The sequence below is a fragment of the Pseudophryne corroboree genome, chromosome 6 (assembly GCF_028390025.1).
Source record: "Pseudophryne corroboree isolate aPseCor3 chromosome 6, aPseCor3.hap2, whole genome shotgun sequence".
Lineage (NCBI taxonomy): Eukaryota > Metazoa > Chordata > Amphibia > Anura > Myobatrachidae > Pseudophryne > Pseudophryne corroboree.
In genome coordinates, this window is record NC_086449.1 from 769,415,230 (window position 1) to 769,436,210 (window position 20,981).

The window sequence follows — 20,981 nt, forward strand, 5'->3', positions numbered from 1 at the left end:
GCTAACATTAGCAATTTCGTAGCCTAGGAAATCACAATTGCATCTGCGTAAAAACATAATGAAGACTGGCCCTCATTCCGAGTTGTTCGCTCGCAAGCTGCTTTTAGCAGCTTTGCACACGCTAAGCCGCCGCCTACTGGGAGTGAATCTTAGCTTATCAAAATTGCGACCGAAAGATTCGCAATATTGCGAAAAGACTTCTCTGTGCAGTTTCTGAGTAGCTCCAGACTTACTCTTCCAGTGCGATCAGTTCAGTGCTTGTCGTTCCTGGTTTGACGTCACAAACACACCCAGCATTCGCCCAGACACTCCTCCGTTTCTCCAGCCACTCCCGCGTTTTTCCCAGAAACGGTAGCATTTTTTCACACACTCCCATAAAACGGCCAGTTTCCGCCCAGAAACACCCACTTCCTATCAATCACATTACGATCACCAGAACGAAGAAAAAACCTCGTAATGCCGTGAGTAAATTACCTAACTGCATAGCAAATTTACTTGGCGCAGTTGAACTGCGGACATTGCGCATGCACATTAGAGACTAATCGCTCCGTTGCGGGAAAAAAAATAACGAGCGAACAACTCGGAATGACCACCACTGTCCGGATATCCCCTTAACCACATGATTAAAGCCATAATTTAGCATAAACTAATCGGTGTTTGGGGAGGGGGGGGGTGTCTTGGGTGATTTGAAAAAAAAGGGAATCTATTCAAAGGAATGAACAAAACTTAGATTTTATTTTCTGAAATAAGAGACCTGAATGTGCTGGAAGGAGAGGAAATTGCTTATATCAGAAGGCACAGATGACTCCACAGGACGCCACACAGTTCTACAGATCAGCAGTGCCTCATGGGTAACTCTGCACCACAGGGAGTTTGTTTAACCAATTGCAGCAGGGTGCAGCTTACTGTATACAGAATATCTGACACAAATGACAATGAAAGCCCTGCTGTTCCCTAAGTTGCATGGTGTAAACTACAAAAATAAAAAAAAAATAGGTGTAAAACAAGCAGTATTATAAGGAAAAGTTCAAAATGAATTGGTGAAGCAAAACACTCCCGTGGATCCTGGGTCGTTGTAAGGCAAGGCGGGATGGGCAGGCAGGCGGCAGGCGATGGCAATGCACCTCCGACGGCTTCAGTCAGCTCATCAGACTTGAAGATTCTAGTTATTTGTACCCACCAATCCATTGCCTTCAGCTACATTCAGCCGGCATTCTAGAATGCTATGTCACCTTCTCCCAGCACACCTAACTGCCAGCCGTCATTGATTCTGGGGTTAATGGAACCTTCTGGATAAGAACTTTGCTCAACAGCATAAAATTCCTTCTGCAGTTCTCCATTATTCATGTGGCAGTTACCATGGAGACCCGACCAATTTGTGTTATTTTTGCAACCAATCATCATGATCATCATTGTCATACTACGGCCATTATGACTACTGCATCATGATCATTGGTCTTTGCATTATACTGAAATAAAACAGGCACATTGACGCCTGTCGTTCCCAATGATATTAAAGCAGATCAAAGATTTAATGGCTTTACCAAATTACCCCTGCTTTACCCAAAATACAGGTTGAGTATCCCATATCCAAATATTCCGAAATACGGAATATTCCGAAATACAGACTTTTTTGAGTGAAAGTGAAATAGTGAAACCTTTGTTTTCTGATGGCTCAATGTACACAAACTTTGTTTAATACACAAAGTTATTAAAAATATTGTATTAAATGACCTTCAGGTTGTGTGTATAAGGTGTATATGGAACATAAATGAGTTGTGTGAATGTACACACACTTTGTTTAATGCACAAAGTTATAAAAAATATTGGCTAAAATTACTATCAGGCTGTGTGTATAAGGTGTATATGTAACATAAATGCATTCTGTGCTTAGATTTAGGTCCCATCGCCATGATATCTCATTATGGTATGCAATTATTCCAAAATACGGAAAAATCCCATATCCAAAATACCTCTGGTCCCAAGCATTTTGGATAAGGGAGACTCAACCTGTATTTCCAAAATGATTACTCCCATTACTGCAGTGACCCAGAGGGCTCTTGCTTTTCAAAAGCTCATCAAACCTTTATCACTTTAAAGAAAACCTCTATCACAAGCTCTGGTCCTGAATCCAAATTGATTATAATTGCTGAGAATACTCAATTGCGGCTCATGAAACTGCTTTAACTGCCAGACACCTAAGGGTCCATAAGGCTCTAGAACTAAGTAGCAGACACTATTGGTGGGCAACTATTCAACAGACTGTACGACACTATGGCCACAACTGTCCTTGTGTAGGATACCAATACTCACGTGTAACATTCAAAGTCCCCGTTGCTAATGGCTTCTATTAGCTGCTCTGTCACTTTTATAATTTCCTGCTTTCTCACTGTAACCATGAGAAAACGGAGCGTTAATCCAGTGAATGTTTGCAACAGTGCAAAAGGAAATTTTATACAGTTACAGGATAAGCTTAAAAACAAACAAAAAAATAGATTCAAGATCTAACTTGATCCGCAGAGTTAATCTCTACATGACCTTGCTCTAGGATCAACTAAAACCATTTGTATAAAAACTAAGGGGGACATTTACTAAGCAGTGATAAGAGCGGAGAAGTGAGCCAGTGGAGAAATTACCCCATCAACCAATCAGCAGCTCTATCATTTTATAGTATGCAAATGATAGATGTTACTTCAGTGCTGCTTGGTTGCCATGGTCAACTTCTCCACTGGCTCACTTCTCCGCTCTTATCACTGCTTAGTAAATGTCCCCCTTAATCCCTTGTATCACACACCTGCTTACTCTCCAAGAACGCCCCGGAGGCTCCTGAATTTCAGGGAGCTCTCTTGGGAAACTTATAGAACAGAGAAGTCTCCCGCGCCCTGCCTACTTCTGCAGTCCTTTGAGAAAGCTGCCTATAGACGGCAAAACGCATCAGGTTTCTACCCCTGTGGTCAGTGGGCTTAAAGTGTGTTTCAATTGTCCTTCTGGATTCAACATCACGTGGCTTTCATATTGGGAATGGTCCAAGCATTGATGGTTAAAGAGATTCCATAAAATGTGCTGAAAAATCCGCCGGCATTACACGGATCAATGCTAAATCGGAACTTACCCTGGTTATTGCCTCAGGACCGGTAACTATTTCCACCATTTGGACATTTGCCACAGGTCAGCTGACTGAACTACTTACCTATATCTTGCACTGATTCAGTTTAGGACTTTTTCATTGAGCCTATAGCAATAGACCACAAGCAAGGGGGCAAAAAGACATATGCATCAAATTATCTACTTTAAATTCTTTTGTGTGTGATAAGTTTATAAATTTGTCATTTTAACATGTTTACAACATTAAATGTGTTTTTAACCTATTTTTACCGTATGGTTCACATGTGTATTTGAAGCTGTGTGAATTAGTATTTAGCGCTGTTTTTTCATACTTCTGCAGTCGTCCCCAGTCGTTGTAAATTGCGCCATCATAGCTCTTCTGCAGCCAAATGCTGAGAATTGCTGCGTTTCTCATTAGGGGGCCTTACTGGTGCAACTCACTGCCCTACGGGACTTCACAGTTCCCTCCAGGACCTCCACCTCTATAATCTCCCAGAGGACAGTCACACAAAGTCAGGTGTTTTATGATGTATCTAGCTCTGGGAATTCAAAAACTACTTGGAACCAGACTCCTGAAGCCAATGTCATTCACCCTTGTGTCAATAGCATTGCCCCAGGACTATTGTATGATGGAAGGGAATGGGCATCATTATTAATTTGTAATGCGGAAATGTTGCCGTCACCACAGCAGTGGTTGTGATGTTACGTAGTGTGCATCAAAGTGAATTGGGGGAACATTTCTGCTTTGCAGTAACTGCCAGTGATATATTGAAAGCTAAAACTTATAGAAGTGGGATTGCTAATTGCCATATTACCTTAAGGAAAAGTATACATACCCCAACTCACTGAATATGACCTGTTTAGAGTGATTACAGTGCATCCGAAAAATATTCACAGAGCTTCACTTTTTCCACATTTTGTTATGTTACAGCCTTATTCCAAAATGGAATAAATTCATTTTTTCCCTCAAAATTCTACACACAATACCCCATAATGATAACATAAAAAAAGTGTTTTGGAGATTTTTGCTAATTTATTAAAAATAAAAAACCAAGAAATCACATGTACATAAGTATTCACAGCCTTTGCTCAATACTTTGTTGATGCACCTTTGGCAGCAATTACAGCCTCAAGTCTTTTTGAATATAACGCCACAAGCTTGGCACACCTATCTTTGGGCAGTTTTGCCCATTCCTCTTTGCAGCACCTCTCAAGCACCATTAAGTTGGATGAGCAGTGTCGGTGCATAGCCATTTTCAGATCTCTCCAGAGAGGTTCTATCGGATTCAAGTCTGGGCTCTGGCTGGGCCACTCAAGGACATTCACAGAGTTGTCCTGAAGCCACTCCTTTGATATCGTGGCTGTGTGCTTAGGGTCGTTGTCCTGCTGAAAGATGAACCATTGCCCCAGTCTGAGGTCAAGAGAGGTCTGGAGCAGGTTTTCATCTAGGATGTCTCTGTACGTTGCTGCATTCATCTTTCCCTCTATCCTGACTAGTCTCCCAGTTCCTGCCGCTGAAAAACATCCCCACAGCATGATGCTGCCACCACCATGCTTCACTGTAGGGATGATATTGGCCTGGTGATGAGCGGTGCCTGGTTTCCTCCAAACATGATGCCTGGCATTCACGCCAGAGAGTTCAATCTTTGCCTCATCAGACCAGAGAATTTAGTTTCTCATGGTTTGAGAGTCCTTCAGGTGCATTTTGGCAAACTGTAGGCGGGCTGCCATGTGTTTTTTTTACTAAAGAGTGGCTTCTGTCTGGCCACTTTATCATAGAGGTTTGATTGGTGGATTGCTGCAGAGATGGTTGTCCTTCAGGAAGGGTCTCCTCTCTCCACAGAGGAATGCTGTAGCTCTGACAGAGTGACCTTCAGGTTCTTGGTCACCTCCCTGACTAGGGTCCTACTCCCCCGATCGCTCAGTTTAGATGGCCGGCCAGCTCTAGGAAGAGTCCTGGTGGTTCCGAACTTCTTCCGTTTACCGATGATTGAAGGCCACTGTGCTCATTAGGACCTTCAAAGCAGCAGATATTTTTCTGTACCCTTCCCCAGATTTGTGCCTCGAGACAATCCTGTCTCAGAGATCTACAGACAATTCCTTTGACTTCATGCTTGCTCAGACATGCACTGTCAAGTGTGGGACCTTATATAGACAGGTGTGTTCCTTTCCAAATCATGTCCAATCAACTGAATTTACCACAGGTGGACTCCAATGAAGCTGTAGGAATATCTCAAGGATGATCAGTGGAATCAGGATGCACCTGAGCTCAATTTTGAGCTTCATAGCAAAGGCTGTGAATACTTATGTACATGTGATTTCTTAGTTTCTTATTTTTAATAAATTTGCAAAAATCTCAAAAAAACTTTTTTCACGTTGTCATTATGGCGTATTGGGGGTAATTCAGACCTGATCGCTAGGCTGCGTTTTCGTACAGCAGGCGATCAGGTCTAAACTGCGCATGCGTATGCACCGCTATGCGCAGGCGTGTCGCACGGGTACAAAGCGGATCGCCGCTCAGTGATGGGTTTGTGCAAAGGATCCATTCGCATGGGTATTCGCAAGGAGATTGACAGGGAGAAGGTGTTTGTGGGTGGCAACTGACCGTTTTCTGGGAGTGTTTGGAAAAACGCAGGCGTGTCCAAGCGTTTGCAGGGCGGGTGTCTGACGTCAATTCCGGTCCTGAACAGGCTGAAGCGATCACAGTGGCTGAGTAAGTCCTGGGCTGTACAGACACTGCACAAAATCTATTTGTACAGTTCTGCTGCACATGCGTTCGCACACTTGCACAGCTAAAATACACTCCCCCTGTAGGCGTTGACTGATCGCAGCAGTGCAAAAATCACCCGCTAGCGATCAGGTCTGAATTAGGCCCATTGTGTGTAGAATTTTGAGGGGAAAAAATAATTTTTCCATTTTGAAATAAGGCTGTAACATAACAAAATGTGGAAAAAGTGAAGAGATGTGAATACTTTCCGGATGCACTGTAGCTATAAGACCAAAACTGGGGACACTTGGCAGAAGGCGGAGGGAGATGGAACTGCAGTGGCACATGCAGGGGGGTTTCCGAGTACCTGGAAACCCCCCTTGAAGAGTTGAATTTTCTATTTTGAGACGGAGACAGCTGTGTCTCCGTCTCAACAAAAGCCGCGACCGCGTTCGCCTCGGTGGAGCTCTCTGCTTACAGAATGTCGCTGGGCCCGGGGGAGCTGCTGGCTGTGCATGCTCAGCCACAGCAGCTCCCTCCGTCCTCTCACACTGCTCTCAGCGCCTGGGGGATTACATATGACGCTGTATATGTAAGTGTGAAGTCTGTGTTTAAGTGTGATTGTATTTGTATGGTTGTATCTATGTACGTATGTATGTGTATGTACTGTATATATGAATGTGTGCTCTATATGTATGTGTATATATATATATATATATATATATATATATACACACATATACACAGATGGAGCCACGCTAATCGTGGTTCCATCTGCGACTGAGTGCGCCTGGCGAGGTGCACGAATGAGATGTGCGTGCATCATAGATGCGCACGCCCCCCATTCAAAGTGAATGGGAGCATCTCTGTGCGCTCGCCAGCGTGCCTGGGCGGAGGCATGCCCAGGAACACCGGGCACCCCCGCCTGCGATGTAGCCACGCTCATTTGCCACGCTCAATAAGCATGGCTCCATCTGTATAAATATTTGTATATACATATATATATAAATATATGTGTGTGTGTATGTATATATATATATAATAAGATTTTACTTACCGATAAATCTATTTCTCATAGTCCGTAGTGGATGCTGGGACTCCGTAAGGACCATGGGGAATAGCGGCTCCGCAGGAGACAGGGCACAAGAATAAAAGCTTTAGGATCAGGTGGTGTGCACTGGCTCCTCCCCCTATGACCCTCCTCCAAGCCTCAGTTAGGATACTCTGCCCGGACGAGCGTACATAATAAGGAAGGATATTGAATCCCGGGTAAGACTCATACCAGCCACACCAATCACACCGTACAACTCGTGATCTGAACCCAGTTAACAGTATGATAACAACGAAGGAGCCTCTGAAAAGATGGCTCACAACAACAATAACCCGATTTTGTTAACAATAACTATGTACAAGTATTGCAGACAATCCGCACTTGGGATGGGCGCCCAGCATCCACTACGGACTATGAGAAATAGATTTATCGGTAAGTAAAATCTTATTTTCTCTGACGTCCTAGTGGATGCTGGGACTCCGTAAGGACCATGGGGATTATACCAAAGCTCCCAAACGGGCGGGAGAGTGCGGATGACTCTGCAGCACCGAATGAGAGAACTCCAGGTCCTCCTCAGCCAGGGTATCAAATTTGTAGAATTTAGCAAACGTGTTTGCCCCTGACCAAGTAGCTGCTCGGCAAAGTTGTAAAGCCGAGACCCCTCGGGCAGCCGCCCAAGATGAGCCCACTTTCCTTGTGGAATGGGCTTTTACAGATTTAGGCTGTGGCAGGCCTGCCACAGAATGTGCAAGTTGAATTGTACTACAAATCCAACGAGCAATAGTCTGCTTAGAAGCAGGAGCACCCAGCTTGTTGGGTGCATACAGGATAAACAGCGAGTCAGACTTTCTGACTCCAGCCGTCCTGGAAACATATATTTTCAGGGCCCTGACAACGTCAAGTAACTTGGAGTCCTCCAAGTCCCTAGTAGCCGCAGGCACCACAATAGGTTGGTTCATGTGAAAAGCAGAAACCACCTTAGGGAGAAATTGAGGACGAGTCCTCAATTCTGCCCTGTCAGAATGAAAAATTAAGTAAGGGCTTTTATATGATAAAGCCGCCAATTCTGACACACGCCTGGCTGAAGCCAGGGCTAACAGCATCGTCACCTTCCATGTGAGATATTTTAAGTCCACAGTGGTGAGTGGTTCAAACCAATGTGACTTAAGGAACCTCAAAACAACATTGAGATCCCAAGGTGCCACTGGAGGCACAAAAGGAGGTTGTATATGCAGTACCCCTTTTACAAATGTCTGAACTTCAGGTACTGAAGCCAGTTCTTTCTGGAAGAAAATCGACAGGGCCGAATTTTGAACCTTAATGGACCCTAATTTTAGGCCCATAGACAGTCCTGTTTGCAGGAAATGGAGGAAACGACCCAGTTGAAATTCCTCTGTAGGGGCCTTCTTGGCCTCACACCACGCAACATATTTTCGCCAAATGCGGTGATAATGTTTTGCGGTTACATCCTTCCTGGCTTTGACCAGGGTAGGGATGACTTCATCTGGAATGCCTTTTTCCTTCAGGATCCGGCGTTCAACCGCCATGCCGTCAAACGCAGCCGCGGTAAGTCTTGGAACAGACAAGGCCCCTGCTGGAGCAGGTCCTTTCTTAGAGGTAGAGGCCACGGGTCTTCCGTGAGCATCTCCTGAAGTTCCGGGTACCAAGTCCTTCTTGGCCAATCCGGAACCACGAGTATCGTTCTTACTCCTCTCCTTCTTATGATTCTCAGTACTTTTGGTATGAGAGGCAGAGGAGGGAACACATACACTGACTGGTACACCCACGGTGTCACCAGAGCGTCCACCGCTATTGCCTGAGGGTCCCTTGACCTGGCGCAATATCTGTCTAATTTTTTGTTTAGACGTGACGCCATCATGTCCACCTTTGGTTTTTCCCAACGGTTTACAATCAGGTGGAAGACTTCTGGGTGAAGTCCCCACTCTCCCGGGTGAAGGTCGTGTCTGCTGAGGAAGTCTGCTTCCCAGTTGTCCACTCCCGGAATGAACACTGCTGACAGAGCTATCACATGATTTTCCGCCCAGCGAAGAATCCTTGCAGCCTCTGCCATTGCCCTCCTGCTTCTCGTGCCGCCCTGTCTGTTTACGTGGGCGACTGACGTGATGTTGTCCGATTGGATCAATACCGCCTGACCCTGAAGCAGGGGTTTCGCTTGACTTAGGGCATTGTAAATGGCCCGTAGTTCCAGAATGTTTATATGAAGAAATGTTTCCATGCTTGACCACAAGCCCTGGAAGTTTTTTCCCTGTGTGACTGCTCCCCAGCCGCTCAGGCTTGCATCCGTGGTCACCAGGATCCAATCCTGAATGCCGAATCTGCGGCCCTCTAGAAGATGAGCACTCTGCAACCGCCACAGGAGAGACACCCTTGTCTTTGGTGACAGGGTTATCCGCTGCTGCATCTGAAGATGCGAACCGGACCATTTGTCCAGTAGATCCCACTGAAACGTTCTTGCATGGAATCTTCCGAATGGAATTGCTTCGTAAGAAGCCACCATTTTTCCCAGGACCCTCGTGCACTGATGCACTGACACCTGGGCTGGTTTTAGGAGGTTCCTGACTAGCTCGGATAACTCCTTGGCCTTCTCCTCCGGGAGAAAAACCTTCTTCTGGACTGTGTCCAGAATCATTCCTAGGAACAGAAGAGGTGTCGTTGGAATCAGCTGCGATTTTGGAATATTTAGGATCCACCCGTGCTGACGTAACACTATCTGAGATAGTGCTACTCCGACTTCTAACTGTTCCCTGGACCTTGCCCTTATCAGGAGATCGTCCAAGTAAGGGATAATTAATACGCCTTTTCTTCGAAGAAGAATCATCATTTCGGCCATTACCTTGGTAAAGACCCGAGGTGCCGTGGACAACCCAAACGGCAGCGTCTGAAACTGATAATGACAGTCTTGTACTACAAACCTGAGATACCCTTGGTGAGAAGGGTAGATTGGGACGTGGAGATAAGCATCTTTGATGTCCAGAGACACCATATAGTCCCCTTCTTCCAGGTTCGCTATCACCGCTCTGAGTGATTCCATCTTGAATTTGAACCTTTTTATGTAAGTGTTCAAGGATTTCAGATTTAAAATTGGTCTCACCGAGCCGTCCGGCTTCGGTACCACAAACAGCGTGGAATAATACCCCTTTCCTTGTTGTAGGAGGGGTACCTTGATTATCACCTGCTGGGAATACAGCTTGTGAATGGCTTCCAGAACTGCCTCCCTGTCGGAGGGAGACTTTGGCAGAGCAGACTTCAGGAACCGGCGAGGGGGAAACGCCTCGAATTCCAGTTTGTAACCCTGCGATACTACCTGTAGAATCCAGGGATCCACTTGCGAGTGAGCCCACTGCGCGTTGAAATTCTTGAGACGGGCCCCCACCAAGCCTGAGTCTGCTTGTAAAGCCCCAGCGTCATGCTGAAGACTTGGCAGAAGCAGGGGAAGGCTTCTGATCCTGGGAAGCGGCTGCAGGAATGAAAGGAATGGCCTTTTGCTCGCTTGTATTTATGGGAACGAAAGGACTGAGTTTGAAAAGACGGTGTCTTTTTCTGTTGATGTGAAGTGACCTGGGGTAAGAAGGTGGACTTTCCAGCCGTTGCCGTGGCCACCAGGTCCGAAAGACCAGCCCCAAATAACTCCTCCCCTTTATACGGCAATACTTCCATATGTCGTTTGGAATCCGCATCCCCTGACCACTGACGCGTCCATAACGTTCTACTGGCAGAGATGGACATAGCACTTACTCTTGATGCCAGGGTGCAAATATCCCTCTGTGCATCACGCATATATAGTAATGCATCCTTCAAATGCTCTATAGTTAACAATATATTGTCCCTATCCAGGGTATCAATATTTTCAGTCAGGGAATCCGACCACGCGACTCCAGCACTGCACATCCAGGCTGAAGCGATTGCTGGTCGCAGTATAACACCAGTATGTGTGTATATACTTTTTAGGATATTTTCCAGCCTTCTATCAGCTGGTTCTTTGAGGGTGGCCGTATCAGGAGACGGTAACGCTACTTGTTTAGATAAACGTGTGAGCGCCTTATCTACCCTAGGGGGTGTTTCCCAACGTGTCCTAACCTCTGATGGGAAAGGATATAGTGCCAATAATTTATTAGAAATTAGCAGTTTTTTGTCGGGAGAAACCCACGCTTTATCACATACCTCATTCAATTCATCTGACTCAGGAAAAACTATTGGTAGTTTTTTCACCCCCCATATAATACCCTTCTTAGTGGTATTTGTAGTGTCAGAAATGTGCAATGCTTCCTTCATTGCCGTGATCATGTAACGTGTGGCCCTACTGGACATTACGTTCGACTCATCACCGTCGACACTAGACTCCCTATCTGTGTCTGGGTCTGTGTCGACCCACTGAGGTAACGGGCGTTTTAGGGCCCCTGACGGTGTCTGAGACGCCTGGACAGGCACTAATTGATTTGCCGGCTGTCTCATGTCGTCAACAGTTTTTTGCAAAGTGTTGACATTATCACTTAATTGTTTGAACACGATCATCCAGTCAGGTGTCGACTCCCTAGGGGGTGACATCACTAACGCAGGCAATTGCTCCGCCTCCACATCATTTTCCTCCTCATACATGTCGACACACACGTACCGACACACAGCACACACACCGGGAATGCTCTGATAGAGGACAGGACCCCACGAGCCCTTTGGAGAGACAGAGGGAGAGTCTGCCAGCACACACCCAGCGCTATATATATATACAGGGATAACCTTATATAAGTGTTATTCCCTTATAGCTGCTGTTTATATTGTCATTTGCTGCCAATAGTGCCCCCCCTTCTCTTTTTTACCCTGATTCTGAAGCAGGACTGCAGGGGAGAGTCAGGGAGCCGTCCTTCCAGCGGAACTGTGAGGGAAAATGGCGCTTGTGTGCTGAGGAGATAGGCTCCGCCCCTTCACGACGTCCTTATCTCCCGCTTTTTTGTGTAAAAATGGCAGGGGTTAAAATACATCCATATAGCCCAGGAGCTATATGTGATGTATTCTTTTGCCACCTAAGGTATTATCATTTATATTGCGTCTCAGGGCGCTCCCCCCCCAAGCGCCCTGCACCCTCAGTGACCGGAGTGTGAAGTGTGCTGAGAGCAATGGCGCACAGCTGCGGTGCTGTGCGCTACCTTAGTCTGAAGACAGGATTGTCTTCTGCCGCCGATTTCACCGGACCTCTTCGTCTCTTCTGGCTCTGTAAGGGGGACGGCGGCGCGGCTCCGGTGACCCATCCAGGCTGTACCTGTGATCGTCCCTCTGGAGCTAATGTCCAGTAGCCTAAGAAGCCCAATCCACTCTGCACGCAGGTGAGTTCGCTTCTTCTCCCCTTAGTCCCACGATGCAGTGAGCCTGTTGCCAGCAGGACTCACTGAAAATAAAAAACCTAAATTAAACTTTTATTCTAAGCAGCTCAGGAGAGCCACCTAGCCTGCACCCTTCTCGTTCGGGCACAAAAATCTAACTGAGGCTTGGAGGAGGGTCATAGGGGGAGGAGCCAGTGCACACCACCTGATCCTAAAGCTTTTATTCTTGTGCCCTGTCTCCTGCGGAGCCGCTATTCCCCATGGTCCTTACGGAGTCCCAGCATCCACTAGGACGTCAGAGAAATATATATATATACATACACACATGGATATATGCATACACACCCACCCATGGAAACCCCTCTCGCTAAATCCTGTGTTTGTCCCTGAGCTGATCATGTACAGATGATTACATCTGCACTTTTCACAAAGTATTAAGACTGGCAGAAAATATACACTTGGGGGGGGATGTAATACCCCGTGAGAAGGAGGAAGTGCAAAGTTTTGTGCGAGTGTCAAAACCAGGTTGGTTAAACGATTCCCGCTTTAAAATAACCGGGAGATCTCGCACAGAGTCCTACACCTCTGGCAACTCGGAGACTATTACATGTGAATCCAGGTAAACAGGCAGCTGCTCAAGCAGCAGAAGAAATGATTTGTTCATGTATACGTTTTGCTTCTTGAGCTGTGACAACGTCAGTGACAGAGGGGTCTATTTACTAAGTCTTGGATGAAGATAATGTGTACGGAGATAAAGTACCAGCCAGCTCCTAACTGTCATTTTTCAAACCCAGCCTGTAACATGACAGTTAGACGCTGATTGGTTGGTACTTTATCTCCATACAAGGCTTAGTAAATAGACCCCCAAGTGAGACAAGTGGGTTCCAAGCAAAGAGGAACATTTGCTATATTATATAACATTCTACAGCCCTGCATGTAATCACATTGACATTCAGAGTCATAATTCACAGTTCTAGGGGGGAGATATATAGTAGCTTCCAAAGTGGATGTTGTCCATAGCAACCAATTAGATTCTACCTAGCATTTTATAGACTGCATTAGAGAAATGATAACTAGAAGCTGATTGATACTTGTCCCTAGAGACCCCTGTGATAAGCAATATGCAGAGAGAAGAGATCATTCTATTTCCATCTGGTGACTATTACCCTACCTACCTTTGGTATCTTCATCTTCAATAGTTGTGTTTGTACTTTCAGAAGATTCCTGAATGAAAAACAAAAAAGCAAAAAGGTGGAAGAAGAGTGTTATTCCAGCAGAGACCATGTGACAGGTGTTTCGGGCACCAGAAGAGCACCTCAGCCAGGAGATCTCATCCTGTTGAGAAGTCGTCGACATTTCCCTGCACTTTACATATTGAACACTAGATGTCACCACCCATCAGGGGAAAAAAATTGGATTAAGTGATACAGTATGTATTTAATGCACTTCTGCTGGTTTGTGGTGACAGCACCTCATGTGTCCGCATTTGTTGAGGGGGCATTCATTGCTCTCACATTTATTATGATATCATATCCCAATACCAGCTGCACCAACACTGACTGCGGACAGAGCTGTAGCTACACACACATCTGCTCATTCCTCTGTGAGCCCCAAGATGAGAATGACATCGCCCTCTGCTGGGCAAGAAGGCACAGGACACCAAGTCACAGAGGGGCAGATGTATTAACCTGGAGACGGCATAAGGAAGTGATAAACCAGTGATATGTGCAAGGTGATAAAGGTAGCAGCCAATCAGATCCTAACTGTTAATTTACATATTGGAGCGGATTGGCTGGTGCCTTTATCACCTTGCACATATCACTGGTTTATCACTTCATTATGCCTTCTCCAGGTTAATACATCTGCCCCAGAGTCCCTTAAAGTTTGCCCATCACTTTCTCTTGCTTAGCAAAGGACATGCTCCGTAACTCAAGTCAGGGGAGAAAGTAACTGCTAATGATGGCACAGACCAGTGTCTTGTTTTATTGTGTATTACTGCAAATAATTCAGCTTTGCATTGCTTGTATGAGTGTTCCTAGCTGGCTCCTACAGTATGTGCTATTATTGCTATTAATTATTATTATTATTATTATTATTATTATTATACGTATATGTAGCTATTTGTATGACTTTATTGCTTAATGGAATGTAAATTCTTTTGGGATTGCCTGTACCATAACGATTAAACACACTTATACCCCTTTCACATCTCCAATGCCGGATCCCACCCGGGAATTAGAAACGAGTCCTTCCCGGGTGGGATCCAGCATTGGAGACTCTCCTACCTCTTCTGCTGGCTTCCAGACCCGCCATATTGCCGGGTCAATTGTCATAGCAGCAGGGGGCGGAGCCGGCAGCGGGGGCAGAGGTGGAGGCGGCGCTGGGAGATGAGCTCATCTCAGCGCCGCCTCTCCCTATCTTGTAAACGGGTCCCTGGTCGTCTCGACCCGGGAATCTGTTTACAGAGCCACTGACCCGGGATTCATCCCGGGAATAACACTGTTTATAACCCGGGTTGAATTACCGGGTCAGACGACCCGGGAAATCCGACATGGCGCTTTCATGTGCACATGTGCGACATGTGCACACTGACCCGTGTTGACCCAGCAATATGCCGGGTCGATACCGGGTTATTTGTGCGGTGTGAAAGGGGTATAAGGCCCTACACACACGGCGATGTGCCGTCGAGGTGTCCGATGGGCGATACAGCCGGCGGGCGACCCGGCGGCGGGGGAGTGATGTTTCTTCACTCCCCCGTCACTGGGCTCCATAGCAGTGCATGCTAATATGAACGAGCAACTCGGCACCAACGATGAACGAGTGCGGGGCAGCGCATCGTTCATCGTTGGTGCCTACACACTGAACGATATGAATGAGTTCTCGCTCATTAATGAACGAGAACGTTCATATCGTTCAGTTATATCGCCCAGTGTGTAGGGCCTATTAGGTAGCATTGCTTTACACTAGGAAATAGTCTCACTGAAAGAATGGCCTGAGGAAGGTCGGTTGTAGATCAAAAGATTCGACAATGAATAAGTCGACAATCAATAGGTCGACACCATATGCATTAGGTCGACAGGGACAAAAGGTCGACATGTAAAAGGTAGACAGTACAAAAGGTCGACAGGTACAGAAGGTCGACATAGTGCAAAGGCTGACATGGAAATGGTCGACACACACAAAAAAAGTGTGACTCTTTTTGTTTTTTGGGTGTTATTTTGTATGTTTATCCATATGTGCCTCCAATTAATGAAAACATGTACCTCTCAGGCTTGCTTCGCTCGCCACGCCTCACACAAGTTGGCTCGCTTTGCTTGCCACAAGGTTACTAAAGGTAATAGATGGTGGCATGGATAGTATATTAATCAGATTAAGTTGGAAAAACGTAATAAAAACGAAATAAAAAATGTGTCGACCATATGCGTATGTCGACCTTTTGAACCTGTCGACCTAAAGTACTGTTTACCTTTTTACTTGGCAACCTTTTGACCCTGTCGATCTAATTATTGTCGACCATTTGGTGTTGACCTATCATGCGGTTCCCAGGAACAAAAATGCCACCTTAGGGGTATATCCAGTTACAGTCGGATCCTCTCCAACGGAGAGGATCCGACACGTCAGTATTCAATAGCGAGCTGTTTGCCCTCCCATTCCTACCATTCATTTCCACCCTCTCTTATGGGCGAAAATGAATGGTCGAAAACGGACCATTTTTAACTGCGGCAGGGGTCGAAAACACATGGATTCCGCTCATCCATGTGTTTTTAGACTTGTAGGAAGTCCCGACAGGGCGGAAATACAGCACTTCAATTGAATATTGAAGTGTCGGAAAGTTCCAATTATCGGCGGAAAGTGCCGTCTTTCCGCCCTTGCGGCGCTTCCGACTGTAATTGAATATACCCCTTAATCTGAGATCTAAATTTCCCATGTATTTTAGAGTCAAATCTCACCAAATTTGCAGTGCTCTGCTGGAGATACAGGGACTGTCAGGGAGAGACCCCATAGGTGAGGCATCTATGAACTCAGCCTCCCCTCCGTGACAGTCAAAAATAGCCTGAAGCTGGGGCCGCACTGTGGCCAATAATAGTGCAAATAAAGCTCAAGGGGAGGAGCTATCAGATCTGCCTCAATGAGGGAGCGTGGCTTAATGCAGTGTCAGTTGACCTAATTAGAAAGTTCCCCAGCACCCAGGAGCATCCAACGTAAAGGAGAAGTTGACGATCAAGATCTGATACTAGCCACCAACCTCACCGCACGTCACTGGTGTGGTGTTCTCAGTTGATAGGCGGCTTATCTGTTAAACAGTTTTTGGGGATGAGGCCACATAGTTCATTTAGTAGCCAATGATTTCTTGATTTTACTCCTTTTCCCTATATTTTTTTGTTCATGAACATATCTAAGCAATGATGGAGTGGGGTGTGTGGCCATAGTATGCACTGCAGGCGTAGTTGTAGAAATGATCCTATCTGCTACTAAATGTTACACATACTTTTATCTTCTCTCCCAGTTCATTTGGGAATTTCCAGAATCAAAAATTCCAGAATCAACTTCTCTTTATTTTGAGGGGGGTGGGGCCTTGGTGCTGCAATTTGCATAATTAGGTCCCACCTCCTCTGTGTGATGAGGCAGCCAGCATCACTGCACACTGGGAGAACAGGACATAATGGGCCAATCACGCCATATAGCTTGACAACAAAGCTACATTTTGTGTCCCATAATCCCCTTGTCTAAGTCTCCTGTTCTCAGTAATTTTATAATTTATAAATCCCCTGACAGTAGAATGATCTTTGGTAAACTTAGTTTTGTACTACTTGTTGGTTTATTATTTAGTGGCATGCCGCTATGTGTGTCACAACGTGGCCCTGACAAATGGGCTGCTGTCCTGTGCCACCATGAGCAGACCACCATCCCCTCTAAGCCAAGTGTATTGGGAATGACAAAGTTAAATCCTGAATCTGATGAGAATACCACACTGAAGGGCTGCACTGTGAACCTGCTGTTCAGTGCAACCCTGCAGAATGGATAAAAAAAAAAAAAAATACATTGGGGGTAATTCCAAGTTGATCGCAGCAGGATTTTTGATAGCAATTGGGCAAAACCATGTGCACTGCAGGGGAGGCAGATATAACATTTGCAGAGAGAGTTAGATTTGGGTGGGTTATTTTATTTCTGTGCAGGGTAAATACTGGCTGCTTTATTTTTACACTGCAAATTAGATTGAAGATTGAACACACCCCACCCAAATCTAACTCTCTCTGCACATGTTATATCTGCCTCCCCTGCAGTGCACATGGTTTTGCCCAATTGCTAACATAAATCCTGCTGCGATCGACTTGGAATTACCCCCATTATTCAAACTCATCATTTCCAGACCACTGAGCTTAGAGAGAACAGTGAAGCGGCCCATCGCTCCTTTTCTGGGACCCAGAGGAACCAGCACTGAATATGACAAAACATAAACTCACCATCAACTGGACACTGGAACTGGACTTTCTTTTCTGGAAAAACAAGGAGAACAGATAGGAAGGAGAGTGAGACACACAGCCAGCAGCACGGTGACCACAGGGAGAAGCACAAAGGACAGCACAGTGACCACAAGCAGCAGTAGCAGCAGCACATATAAATGGCACCAGGAGGGTAAGATATACACATGGAACACACGGGGGTAACAAGACAGAAACAACCATGTAGCTCAATGATTGACCCAAGTTCAGAGGCTGCAGGTGGATGCACATGAGATAAGCAGCAGTGTTATGTATAATTATCCCCAGATATGACTAGTCAGCCCTAGATTTGCAGAATGCTTTGGGAACGATTTGTGCCCATAGCAGTCAGCCCCAGCTCTGTGCGTACACAGAGAGGGATCATTCATCCCTGCTGAGTAACAGACAACTTGTGCGCAAGATAACAACCTATTTCTTTGCATGCAGTTCAGTAGGGAAGTTTGACAGCTAGTCCAGGGGCAAAGCCTGTTCATTACTCAATAGGGATCAATAATCCAACTCTATTGGGGAGATTTATCAAACCTTCTAAAGAGGACGAGTGGAGCTTTTGCCCATAGCAACCGATCATATTCTAGCTATTATTTTATAGAAAGTACCAGATGAATGATTTCTAGAATGTATTGGTTGCTGTGGTGTTGCCATGGGTTACGGCGATTCCTCAAAGTCAAGTGCCATGAATGTATGCATACTGTGTGCCCTGGGTAATGGGTGCTCTCTGTCCTATGAATAATAACCTGGCTGTGACCAGTATGGGGATTCTTATAGTGCTCCGAAAATGTATGTCTGTTTGGGTTGAACTGCTAGGTTCAGAACCGTATCTGCCTTGTATAAGTCCCTTGCAGAATTGTATTGAGGTGTGAACTAGAATCCTTTTGAAGATTGGGTTTCTGGGACAGTATTTGCTTTCACAGTGGGAGAAGCCCCCAGCTTTCCTGCCATAAAGGCTATTCAACCAGGTCCCCTAAGCAAGAGAGATAGATGAGCTTAGTGGACCCTGGAGACACTTAATTGGCATTTACATAAGTCTTGGGAGGAAGCTTGCAAAGTGGAGTGTGGGGGCTACTGAGGAAGGAGGGCTTGTGGAACTAAAGATACACAAGACACAATGCTGAGTGTTCACTATTCAAGGGAGTGGCGTCATGCTAGGAGTGGCCCCATCTTCTGCTTTCCCGTGGTCTCCCCCACTTAGAATGACCTAAAACCTCACAGTGAGATTATTTATGCTTTCTGGCCTTTATTTCTTTTATTTACTTGAAATCCATCTGTGCATATCATAATTGTGTGGCTTGCTTATTAACACCTATTTTTTCGGTATTCCTTAACTCTGGAGACATTTCTCAATAAATCCTAAAACATTAGCAGTGTTCTCTTTGTGCTCTAGGAATTCAAGTGCCTGGAAAAGGCCCATGTTACATGTCTGTAATAACTCTGGATCTTGTACGTGTGATTTACGTATCTGGCGTTCAATACTCTGCATGGTGGCAATTCGAATAAAGCCCACGTCATGACCACCCATCTTGGTCAGGTTGGCGTAACTGAGCGCATGCTGTGACGTGACAGTTGCTATGGGCAACACCCTTGATAAATCTCCATCTGTATCCAGAGTGGCATAAAGTTACTCCATGATGGATAAAAACACCATTATCTGCTTAGGTTCTGCTGAGGCCAGTTGATATTTCATATATATTCTGTAGCTTGTCCAAGAAGCATATAGAAGCACAATGGGAAGGGGCAGAGGAGGGAGCACAGCAGAGAACATACATTAATAAGGCATCCTAACATTCTACAGAATGTCAACCTGCACAAAAGTGAGCAACACCACTAAGAACTAAATGGCCGAGGCTCCGGACAGGTCACATTGACCAAAACCAGAGGCATAGAATGAAGCAGTGTTGTGATACATTTGTGCATTAAAGGGAAGAGTTACAGTACTGTAGCTCTAGAACTGTTCTATGGTTTTATCCCAATATTATAAAAGATTAGCCTCATTTAGGTCATAATTTAATCGTGAGGGTGAACTTCACTATTTTTATTATATTAGGTGGAATGCGTCAGCAGATGTGCCACCCATTAATATAAAGTAGGCCTGTGAGGACTAGATTCCACCTTGTCCGAAGTCTGCCTCCTATATACGCCTTCTAAAGCCTTTGACTCTCGTTTTACAAAACCTTATCTGTACACATCAGGACAAGCTGATGAAGCAATCATGCATTCAATATGGCCGTGTCCACGCATTAAGCTGGGAACATCCTGATCGATCCGGCTGATCACATTAGAAGAAATTTTTTATATCCATAGGCTTTCCCATTTTTAAATGAAAAAGTTATAGTTGTTGCTTACAAACAGGTGAAAATATTATGGCCTAAAATTGTAACTAATGACACATGCACTACAGGAGATGGATATTTTATACTTTACTAAATTACTTTTAAAGCATATCTGAGCCTCATATAGAAGAGTAATGAATGTTTCTTTAAATAAGTCTTAAGAGGAGAGATTTTTTACTTATACTAATACTCTAAGCTCTATCTATGTCTGTGCCCTGAAAAATGAGGCATAATTGGTGGTTTTTATCTTATATGGGCTGTAAATTCAGCTCTGACAACAATAGGCTTTTACAAAGCAAATACAATGCCTCACAACATTTGAAATCCCCAAACTGATATACAGTAGGGTCATATCTCCTTTGAAAGGGGGGACCTGCCTTCATCGCATTAACGGAGTGTCACGGTTTGTATGTCCATGTCCGGCAAGCAGTGTCTTCTTAAGCACTTGTCTGATCCAAACCACCTTCATCCCCTCAACACATAATTGAATTTCTGCACACAACTAGCAGAGACATTACTCCCAATTTTCTGAGACTCAGAAGAAACATGCCAGCTGTTGGACACTGGAACGGTTAGAACTGTGTCACTGAAATCAGTGCAATAATGACCTATTTGTCAAGATTTTATATGGGCCCCACTGGGATGATGAGGTGATGCGTTGCAAAACGCGTTATCGAGCCTCCAAACCGTCCACTTCTTATTGTAAGTGAGTAGGGCAGGGAAGCTGGCCTATTCTCTCTGGAGCCTGAGAGAGTTCCCTAAAAATCTTGAGTCTCCCAGACATTCTGGAGGAGCAGGCAAGTATGAATAATGATAAATTCTAAATAAATCTGGACAATGAGACTAAAGAGTGTTTCTGACTGATAAAGACATGAATATGTGTCTCTGTTTTTATTTAATAATGGAAGATAATCTCTGCTTTGTTACACAATAATACGTTAGAGCATTCTA

The 20,981-nt window shown here is 45.2% G+C and overlaps 1 protein-coding gene across 3 annotated transcripts in view; it reads right to left on the bottom strand.

Moving 5' to 3' along the window:
* The window catches only part of CAMK2A (calcium/calmodulin dependent protein kinase II alpha), a 339,869-nt gene that overhangs the window by 37,426 nt on the left and 281,462 nt on the right, over positions 1-20,981 (bottom strand). For 2 of the 3 annotated variants that reach the window (XM_063928634.1, XM_063928635.1), the window contains exons 14-15: positions 13,375-13,423; positions 2,314-2,389 (exon numbers count right to left, since the gene is read on the bottom strand). In XM_063928634.1, coding sequence (XP_063784704.1) covers positions 2,314-2,389; positions 13,375-13,423 — 125 coding nt within the window. Of the gene's footprint in view, positions 1-2,313; positions 2,390-13,374; positions 13,424-17,664; positions 17,698-20,981 lie in introns of all 3 variants that reach the window. The other variant, XM_063928633.1, reaches the window with a different exon arrangement.